This window comes from Ammospiza nelsoni, chromosome 1 (assembly GCF_027579445.1).
Source record: "Ammospiza nelsoni isolate bAmmNel1 chromosome 1, bAmmNel1.pri, whole genome shotgun sequence".
NCBI classification, from domain to species: domain Eukaryota; kingdom Metazoa; phylum Chordata; class Aves; order Passeriformes; family Passerellidae; genus Ammospiza; species Ammospiza nelsoni.
In genome coordinates, this window is record NC_080633.1 from 101,175,662 (window position 1) to 101,186,776 (window position 11,115).

Consider the following 11,115-nt stretch of genomic DNA (forward strand, 5'->3'; position numbering starts at 1 on the left):
CTCAGCAATCAACCACCCAACCCCCAAACCCTTAACCTGATTCTTCACAATGGCGCTACCAGACTCTGAAAAAAAATCATCTGCAGGAGATGGTTTCTCTTACTCCCTGTTGGTGTCTATTAATAAATTCCACTCCTGTTCAGTTGCAGCATGTAATTAGTGGATGTATGAAAATGGCCTTACCTCTTCTTTACCTTTGCCTCTGTTTTAGAGCTCTGTTTTAACTTGCTTGCTTAGCCTTACGTTAGCAGGTCTTAATCTTTTGTGCCAAAAATGGCATAATTTGACAGTGTTGGGATTTTAGAATCAAAGATAGGGAAAAACAACCAAAAAGAGCTGTTTACCCAACCTGCTTCTTTGAAGAGGATTGCTAGCCTCCTTCAGCTCCCAAATTTAGGATGTCAGGTGCTTGAACATGAATCAAGAAAATCAAGTTTAGTCTGTGCTGTGGCTGCCAATAATGCCAAGTGAATTTTTGCAAGCACAGTGAGCAGTGCTGCTTCAGCTACTAGGGGCTTGTGCAGCACCAAGGGAGGAGTTGAGTTCCCTGCTCCTCCCAAGGCTGGGAGAAGGAGCAAGTCTAGACCCTCTTTCCCAACCTGACTCTGTTCCCAAGAGCTCACCACATTTTCCTGAGGGATACAAGTGCAAGAGAAGGAATGGAGAGCATAATCTGAGCAGTAATCATGGGATGCAGAGAAAGCAAGAGCCTGACATGGTTAAGGCAGCACGTACAAGGACTCTCCTGACTATGAGCTGAGGCCCTGCTCCATTCCTTGCTGGCTTTGTCCAGATGGCTTTGCAAAGTTGCTGCCCTGTGGAGTTAGATTCCAATTTCTGTTCTGATGCCACACCCTCTTCCCAGGCAACAGCTTCCAAGTGGTGTCAGTGATGTAGGTTGCCATCTTTTCTCCCCAGCCTAGCCTTGACACATGTGTTTGTGTCTGAGCAGTGGCAGCTGCACTTCTAGGACTCCTGGGGTCTGGCTTGTCCTGGCAGCCTGCTGCTAGATACTGCTCTGTGGCCAGGTGCAAAAAAGAGAAAAATAGAAACTGCTCTGAGGCCAGTTAAAAAAGAGAAAAATATGATGGGCCAGGCACATAAATAAAAGGTGTCAGCCAGAGACCAGGCTGAAAAACTAAAGGGGAAATGAAAAACAGACAGGTGAGGACTTTGCGAAGAAGAGTAACAAAGCCAGGTGGGACTCACCATGGAGATTGCAAAATAAGAGAGAAGCTTCCAAGGAAAAGGTGGGAAGTTATTTGAAAGGAAGAGCAACTGAAGGAATTGCTCACTAAATTTGCTACTAAAACAATTTTCAGTTGTTTCTCAGGAAAGGAAGGTGATTAGAGTTGGTTGACTGAAGAGAAACAGGAAGTGTTTGTGCTTCCCATGGCTCTGTTACTGCTTGTGCACAAGCTGGTCCTCTGATGATCCTCCTGCTCCAGGGTCCTGGGTTCATTATGGTGGGAGGGGCTTTTCCCCCTAGGATCAGATGGAAGAGCTGTCTCTTTTTTCTAAAGAGAGCATTAGTTTGCCTCTCCCGCCTCCACACATTCTAGAAATTCACATCAAACAGTTGCAAGTAAACACATGTGCAAGAATGGGTGAGTCAAAGCAGGATCATTGTGAGGGCTGAATTCCACAGCCTCAGAGTCTGCATTCTGCATTTTGAGTCAAGTGTATGAAATGCAATAAGGAACAGGCTGGTTCACCAAGTTAACAACTCCATTATTTAGCAATGCCAAGTTTTCTGGCATTTTTAAAGTATTACCTTTTTTCTTTTTTTCACAGAAATACCAGAATTTATGACTTGGACTTAGTTATGAAATCTGTGTTACAACAAAATGCAGTTTCACACACAATAAGATGGTTAATGCTATTTCATTCAGCAGAAACTATGCGAGTACTTTAATTGGAAAGCCTATGCCACAGCTGTGTGATGGCAGGCTCTGACCCTGTAAGGCATCCTCCTCCCTTTCAAAGCAAATAGTCAACCATTTACAAAGAATCAACTTCACTTTGTTTAGTGGCTTTACTTCCAATGGATTTTGCTTTGTATTGCTCTGCACAGTTAATTCTCTTCAATGTATGTTGTGTTATAACTTCATCTCATGCTGTAATTAATATATAGCCACACCTCACATTTATAAAATATGTATTTAAAGGTGCTCTATGGCTATTCATAAATCTTTTAGACATCACTAGACATAGCAAAGAACATGGCCCTGTGACTTTGCTGTCTCCTCTATGATCCTTCTAAAGACAATCAGTTGGGCCCTCCCAAGCTCTGCCTCTGTTCCAAGTTCCAGCAACTATCTCAACCTCTGAAGTCACTTTCTGTGAAAAACTTGTATTGATTAAAGCTAGATTAGTTCCATTTCTGTGTGGAATAGCATTAGGCAGACAGCTTCAGGTTATGTGATTAACAGTTGCCTGGTTTATATACTTCCTAAAATACGTCTCATTCCCTGGATCCCAAACTAACAAAGCATCATCTTGTCAGGAGAAGCAGACCTTTGGAAATTTCACTATGTTTGTAAAGTGCCTTTTTAAGTATTGAGCAACAGTTTTGCTTGGGTAGTGCTTCTGAAAGCAAGAAGAAAAAGCAAGAGTTCTTGAAACATTTAAAGTTTTGATTTCCAGAGGTTTTCTCCTTTGTTTGCTTGCTTTGTTGCCTAGGAACTGGCCTAAATAAGAGACTCCAAGTAGACAGAGTGTTCTCTGGTGGAGGCTCTCTAATGGAGAAGGGCTGTTTAATTGATATGAGCAGAAACATAAAGCATGCACAGAGGGCAAATGCCCAGCAGTCACTTTGTCAGCTGGCTTAGGCAGAGACCTTTCTGACTTGGCTTTAGTTGGGGCAGATAAACCTGTTGTTCATCTTTCGTTTTGCCAACTGCTTTGAGTATTGTGGATAAATGCTCTTGTACTTTAACCTTTACCTGCCCAGTTGTTTTAATCTATCTTGGTAGCAAGACATGCACAGCATCTGTCGGTGTGGTGAACTTACAAACCCAGGTAGTGAGATCTGTTGGCACATAGCCTATGTCCCCTGTCCCACCATGATCTGTGGAATATCTGGATTTCAGCTACATGGTCTGGGTCAAATAGAGTTAGGAATAGCATTAGCAGCTGGTGATATCCAGGAAGACCAGTAAGATATTGGGGTACCACTTTAAACCGCAGGGATTTATGATGAACACATCATAAACTGAGGGATTTAATTTATATATCAGATACATCTATCAGATTCATCTATATATCACAGATATCATCTGTGATTATTCAGCAGCAGTAAGTGATGAAGTCACATCAAACAAATCCAGCCTCTAGCCTGCAGCTCATTGGGTATTTATGTAGCATTGACTGCCCAGAACACTTCTGCTTGAGAGGGTACTATTAATTTTTATTTTATTTTTAGAGGACTGGAATCAAATATCACTGTTAACAGTTACTGCACAGAATATCTAAAAACTTTTTCTTTTATTATGAATAAATTTTGTTTCTGGCAGTTTAGCATTGTACATTTGGTACAGAATACTTCAAGCTCACAAGATTTTCTTACTCATAATTGGATGAAAATAGTGCAGCTCTAATTTGTAGATTTTCATGCCTATTTTACATCTTCTCTTCTGCAGCTTTAGGGATGACAGCCCTAAAGAAAAAAGATCCCAAACCAGCAATCTCCACATTCAGACTCTTAGGCCAAAGTCTTAACTGAATGCCTTACATTTGTCTCATGAATAGAAATGGCCCAATTTCCAGCAATGCTGAGTGTCCTCAGTGATCCAAACAGACTCTGAAGAGCCCTTCTAACACTTGAAATTCATGCTCTCTTTTTTATTGCTTTTTAAATGTAAGTATGGATTTACAAGCCTAATTATCAGAAATCCAGATTTGAGAACTTGGCCTGGAAAAAATCTTGCACCTAACTTTTTTATTCATTGATCTCTTCTTCATCATCTTCAAACGCTTCCTCTCCATCATTTGCTGTTGCTTCTTGGTATTGCTGATACTCTGAAACCAGGTCATTCATGTTGCTTTCTGCTTCCGTAAATTCCATTTCATCCATCCCCTCTCCTGTGAACCAGTGGAGGAAGGCCTTCCTCCGGAACATGGCGGAAAACTGCTCCGAGATCCTTTTGAAGAGCTCCTGGATAGCAGTGCTGTTGCCAATGAAGGTGGAGGCCATCTTGAGGCCACGGGGAGGGATGTCACACACCGCCACCTTGACATTGTTGGGGATCCACTCCACGAAGTAGCTGCTGTTCTTGTTCTGGATGGCCAACATCTGCTCATCCACCTCCTTCATGGACATGGGGCCGCGGAAGACGGTGGCCACTGTCAGGTACCGGCCGTGCCTCGGGTCGCAGGCTGCCATCATGTTTTTGGCATCGAACATCTGCTGGGTCAGCTCTGGCACCGTGAGTGCCCGGTATTGCTGGCTGCCCCGCGCCGTCAAAGGGGCAAAGCCCGGCATGAAAAAGTGAAGGCGCGGGAAGGGGACCATGTTCACTGCCAGCTTCCGGAGGTCGGCATTGAGCTGGCCCGGAAAACGCAGGGATGTGGTCACCCCGCTCATGGTGGCAGAGACCAGGTGGTTTAAATCTCCATAGGTGGGGGTGGTGAGCTTCAGGGTACGGAAGCAAATGTCATAAAGAGCTTCGTTGTCGATGCAGTAGGTTTCATCCGTGTTCTCCACCAGCTGGTGGACCGAAAGCGTGGCGTTGTACGGCTCCACCACGGTGTCAGAAACCTTAGGAGAAGGCATGACACTGAAGGTATTCATTATCCTGTCCGGAAACTCCTCTCGGATCTTGCTGATGAGCAGGGTTCCCATGCCAGACCCTGTCCCTCCTCCCAGGGAGTGAGTGAGCTGGAATCCTTGCAAGCAGTCGCAGTGCTCACTCTCTTTTCTCACTACGTCAAGAACAGAGTCAACCAGCTCTGCCCCTTCTGTATAGTGTCCTTTAGCCCAGTTGTTTCCTGCACCAGTTTGTCCTAAAGTGAGATACAAGGAAAGAAAATACACAAAATTATTGGCAAGGTTTGATATTTGCACTCTACATTGACTCACATCTGTAACAAAAGCTGCTACACATCTGTCAGGTAGATAACTGTGCTCTTCAGTTTTGCCTATAAATATCTCTAAGTATCAACATAAACTTTTTATATAGTCTCTGGCAATTTTCATCAATGCCTTTGGGTGTGTGCAGTTTTTTTGTTGGGTTTTTTTTTGGGATTTTTTGTTTGTTTAGTTTTTTTCTTTTTGTCATTTTTCCTTCCATAAATGCAAAGATAGCCTTAACCCCTTGTTTTGCAAACTTTCACACTCCCAGTCCTGATATTCTGTAAACACAAGATGACTGTTTGATATTTAAATGCTTTCTGTCTGTAAGGACTATCATGCATGCAAAGCTAAATCACAGATAGATGTGTCTCAATGAAAGTGAGAGGTTCTTGGATTGTTCCTGCGAGTCAAAGAGAAAAATTGTCATTCAAGAATAAAGCTGGGCTTCAAAATCCTATTTAACTTGTTATATCAGGAAAAATAGCTTTTTAAATTCATGGTTACCTAGCCTGAATGAAAACAGTGATCAACAGAAACTTCAGGGACATTATTTCCAAAACTTAGAAGTTAAGTGCCTTTTAGGTTTTACTGATTTCCTTACAAACTCACTATCCTTCAGGATATGCAAAATGACTTGAAAAATTGGATTACTGATATTTCAGAAAAGTGATGAGTCCATTCTTTTCTTCCCAAGGCTTCCCTTCTCGTTTTATGTGCCGCTCAGTTTATTAAGATAAACAGTGTGGATCATTTGCTATTGTCACTGTTTTGTTATTGGTTAGATCATGAGGAGGATTAAATTGGGCAATCAATTTTTTCCTACTCCTGTTCCTCAGTGTCTACTACACACACACATTGTGCCACTGAATTCACTTAGGGTACTCCTGGGAGTGGTATTCAGACTGAGCAATGCTTTCAGAATTAATTATAGAGCTGGCAAATTCTGTGCTGTTCTCCAAGACCTTTCCCTCCCTTCCTATTACCATTTCTCATTTCAATTCCCACAGCACCATGTTGGTGCCAAACATAGGAACCAGGGAAACTGCTGGCTGGGACACTTCTGAAATCCTCTGTACTTTTTTGCACTGCATAAATGCTTGGTTTCCTCATGGTGTATTTGGTTACCTAATGCATTGTTCTGTATATTGCTATATTTTTCTCTCTTTGAGCCTAGGGACCTCAGCACTTCCTGTCCAGCTGGGCAAAGCACAAAGTAATATCCTTCCAGAATTAAATATGTTTGTGACACCTGCAGTCTGCTTCAGCAGATCCCCTACTATGGATAGGGAAGCACACCAGGATGCACACAAACAAGCAGACATCTCTCCAAAAAGCAGAAGGTATTTATCTCCTAATGGACATAAATTCTGATTTTAGGACAACTATCAGCTACTCCTGTGGCAAATCTACACTCCATCCACTAGTCATGGCCAGCCATGTGCCTGGGGTCTCCAGAATTTTCACTGGTGATTTCCTGCTTCTACACCCAGTTATCTAATACTTCCAGAACCACTGGCTCTACAGCACTGTAAGGCTACCACAACAGAGCATGTAAATATGCCCTGGAAGCTCTAGCCCCATGACAATATAGTCTTGAGGTGCCATGGCCCTGACAAGGCTGCCACAAATCTGGAAATCCTGATCACAATCCTGTGAAACTCTGCTGGATGCCCTCCAGTTTTCATGTGCCTACCTACCTGATCTCTGAAAATCTAATGCAAACACATAGAAATTATCAAATTTCACTGGGGCTAAACTCTCTGGGTGGAAAATGAGCCTGTGCCCACAAAACTCAGGATCTGGCAAATTTTCTGCCCATCCTGGAAGCCCAGCTCCAGCATCCTCCATCTGTCATCTGCCAGGATTTAAAGAAGCCTGTATGAAGCAATCCCACAACTTATCTGCACTCCTGGCACCTCCAGGTCCTTCTATGAATATTTCTTCCTCCAACACACTGTAGGGTTATCACACATGTTCAGGTTGAGCTGCACATGCAGAGAAACCATTTGTCTAACAGTCAATTTATTTTTGTTCCCTAAAATGGCAATTGTTTCAATCTTCTTTCACTCCTCTACTCTCTTCACTGCTAAAAATATAAGACAAACTTGGTAAAAGAGCTCAGTAGCACATTAACACTTAGGAGCCTGATGTGAACAGCCCTGCTGCAGAACTTGCCTTTAGCTGCTGGACAGTTATTTTTTTGGTTGCCTCCATCAGTTCATACAAATTAAATTTGAGTGGTATCTCTGTAGCAAATCTACCAAGGGTGTACACAAGAAAAGAATGACAAATGCAAAAATGTACAAATGAAAACTGGTTAACTGGAGGAGGCACATCAGAGTTCACAGCAGCTCCTGGTGGGCAATTGTGTCCAGTCAGAAGGCCAGAAGGCCTATTGCTCTCATACAGCAAGATTGTTCCACCTGCAGTTCTTCACCTTTTAAATCACTGCCTTGTCAGCACAGACATTAAAGTAGAAGGATTATTTTGTGTCCATCTCAAATTTCTTGCTGGTTTGATATAAAACTCCTGTATCTGGGGAGTGTGACCATGTACTCAATACACCTGCATGAAATCCTGATTGATGATCCATGGCTACTTGCTGTGGAGATGTGGGCACATGCAGGTTCATACAAGCAGAGGTGGAAAACACCCTCATCAGAATGAGCCCTTACAGCCTGGGCTACAGCAAGTATGGAACTGCCAGCTCCTGCCACAAAATCCTTTGTGGGCCCAGGCCAGATTTTTAAAAGAGAAAACAAAATGCTTTGTTGGCTTTTGACACAGAAGTTCATTACTTCAGCGCTCAGCCATTCTACATTATTCAGCAGGTTGGGAGGACAGTGCCTGATGCTGGCAGGGGCCTCTGACAGATACAAGTCGATCACATGCTGTGTGTTCATTGTTATCTTGGCAGGAAGGGAGTACAGCAAACTGGGCTATTGTTGAAGACATTCTGAATTGATTTTGCTCTGGTTTTACTGGTGTTGTGCCAAACTGTAAAGCTCCAGTTCAGGTATTTCCATAGGTCAGGAAAATTCACTTTCAGAGGGCTTGTGTGGTTCGTGCAGGTGAAAGGGAATGAAAGGAAAAACCTGAACACAGAAACAGACTTCATAAAGCTGCCTATGTCTGTGGCTTTTCTCCCTAGGCTTACTCCTTAAGCTACATGTTGTACTTTACAGCTCCTTTGGAAGAGACCCTTGACATCACTGTCATGGAGTTTACAGGAGAACAGCATGGATGGCATAAAAGTTTTAAGTTCCTCTTAAAGGAGCTCTGTATGGCTTTTTCACTCCCCTGTCCAACCCAACAACCCACATCTGTTTTATACTGCTCAAACTATGTTTATCTTTCCTCTGTCTGTCCCTGGCATTGTTCCTTCCTTATGTTAACACAACGTACCAAACTGAGTTCCAACCTAAGCTTGCCTTGTCAGGGGGAAATTGTGTTTGTGGCTAGTGCAGGCTTGGAAACCAAAAGGACATGAAAGTTCTCATGGTAGCTTTCATTCAGACTTCCCGTTTCAGCAAGTGGCTCACTTAACTTCCACATGCTGTTCCTCCTTTAGTGCAAAGGGACTGACAAAGCTTCTGTGCTCCATAAAGATGCTCTGAAAGGGTAATGTGCAAAGTACTACAGCAGTCCAAAGTAAAGCAGTAAAAGTAACAACAACCCTCTGCAAGAACACTGCAAAACCAGAACATCCCCACATACTTTCAGACTGTTCCTCATTATCCTAGAAACTAACCCAGTAACTGTGGCTACATCTGTGTTTTCTATATTACAGATTATCCTCTTCCACTGTTACTACACTGCAACGATATACTGAAAAAGTTTAATTACACAGCCTAAAAACAATTCTGTACTCAAGCATTTAATGTGAATTTAAGTGAAGGGTAGTCTGGTTGGTTTGTGGTTGAGGTTTTCCCTCCCCCCTCCATTTTCTGCAGAATTTCTGTGCATTTTGTTGTAAAGAATTGGCCTCAGGATTTCTCTGGAGTTCATATGTGTGGAAAGCAAATGTACTTTTTCTGAATACTATAGGAAACTTCCAGCAGTTTGCTAACCGAAGGAATAATCAACAAAAGAATTACTTTTTCACTTAACAGGATGTTTTCACTGGCTTACATAATAATTGCAATTCCATTGTTAGCTATTAAGATTTCTCAGTAGGATCCCTTTGGAACAGGGAGATTGAATGCTTTTTGACCATTCACTTGGTAATCAAACAGTTGTTGTAGAAGTCTGTTTTTTACAGAGAAACATCCACATACCAAAGATGAAATTATCGGGCCGGAAGAGCTGACCAAAAAGACCAGAGCGCACACTATCCATGGTTCCCGGCTCCAAGTCCAGCAAGACTGCTCTTGGTACAAACTTGTGGGCTACAACACAAAGTAAGCATGCCCTTAGTGCTCAGAAATAAGCTAGCAGAGTTATAGCTTTTAATACACAAATCTATTACATCTCATATTGTTAGTCTAACACATAGTTCATACATATGTAAGTACTTCCTATACAGAAAGTCATGGAGGTGAAAAACCCACCTCCATAGGAATCAATTCAGATTGGAAAACAGGCCTGACATAATTTGGACTCTACAGATTTTACATTTTGTAAACTCTTAATTAGCAAGAGATATTAGGGAGTTTCTGATTAGAAAAAAATGGTTTACTTGTTCTTTTTAAGAAAGTAGGTAATCTTTTCTATAAAATCAGGGTGAGGAAGTGCTTATGTTCAAGTTATCCACAAGCTTTTGTGTTTGAAGAATTCTCCTCCACTGAAAGAGCTGCTTGGTGTACATGGCAAACAGTAGTAGTCAGCACATCTACCACAAAGCACAAAACAATCTGTGTCCAGTTGAATTTGTTCAAGAAAACTCAGGTAAATAATATGAATTAACCCCAGTGGGCAAAAGATGAAACATTTACACTTGCAGGTTCATGATTCCAGATCCCCATTTTACACTGTTAACACCTTTCAAGAGCAGAGGACTCTGAGGACTTGGATGCCTTTTGCCATCTCATTAATGAAACAGTCATCTATTACCTGTGGCCCAACCCTCTCATTCATGAAAATTAAAGAGAGAGTACTACTGGTGTGGGCTTGTGTAACCAAGAGTTTAATTTGGAGTAATTGAAGAAATGCATTTGGTGAAGTAATCACACATTTGAAGAACAAACTCCTACTGTAATGTTAAATAATAAACAAACCTCCACCTCCAGGCCCCAAGGACAGCCTCTTGTGCCACTTCTCTGTGTCTCGGGAGATAGCACCCAGGCATCTTAATGCTTTGTAAGAAAGTAGATAACATTTTCTGTTGAGCTGGGCGCAGCTGGAGGGGTTGGTGGCATGTGAGGAGCGTGGCCAGATGTGCAATATGGCTTTATGGGCCCGTCGTCTTCTGATTCCTGTGCCCCTTCCCAGGGAGCCCCCTGTCCCGCACCCCTCCCGGTCCCCATCCCACACTTACAAGATGATTCGTTGTAGTAGACATTGATCCTTTCCAGCTGCAGCGCTGAGTCACCGACATAGCCTCCGGCTGGGTCAATGCCATGCTCATCACTTATCACTTCCCAAAACTGAGGGAGGAAAAGCGAGAAGTGGGTTGGGAACTTCCCTGCCGAGCCCGGGCCGGGGCGGGCGGCGGCAGCTGCCGGATTCCAGGCGTGCCCGCCGCCCCTCCCGGCCCGCGAGCAGCAGCGGGAGCCGGGCGGGCACCGGGATCCGAACCCCGCGGGCGGCGCCGGCTCCGCGCCCCAGGGCCCGCCCGGGCTCTGCCGCCCTCCCCCCGCCTTCAACCGCGGCCGGGCCGGCTCAAACAGAAAAGTAGTTTTAAAAACAGTTTTTTAAAAGCTGTCCCGTTTGGTTTCGGTGCTTCCCAAGGCCTTTTATGGTCACGGGGCGCGGAGCGATGCGCGGCGCCGCTCGGCAGCGGCATCCAAGCGCGGGCGATGGGAGCGGGGGCGGCTGGACCGGCACGGCCCGGCACAGGCCCCGGTGTGCAGCAGCCCCGAGGGTTCCAACAGCCCCGGGGG

The 11,115-nt window shown here is 43.8% G+C and overlaps 1 protein-coding gene across 1 annotated transcript in view; it reads right to left on the reverse strand.

Annotated features, from left to right (window-relative positions):
- Positions 1 to 3,388: 3,388 nt before the first annotated feature.
- TUBB6 (tubulin beta 6 class V) overlaps positions 3,389 to 11,115 on the reverse strand; it is a 7,921-nt gene continuing 194 nt past the window's right edge. Inside the window, exons 2-4 of the mRNA XM_059471349.1 lie at positions 10,551 to 10,659; positions 9,352 to 9,462; positions 3,389 to 5,004 (exon numbers count right to left, since the gene is read on the reverse strand). Of these exons, the coding sequence (XP_059327332.1) occupies positions 3,941 to 5,004; positions 9,352 to 9,462; positions 10,551 to 10,659 (1,284 nt within the window). The 3' untranslated portion in view covers positions 3,389 to 3,940. The remainder of the gene's footprint in view (positions 5,005 to 9,351; positions 9,463 to 10,550; positions 10,660 to 11,115) is intronic.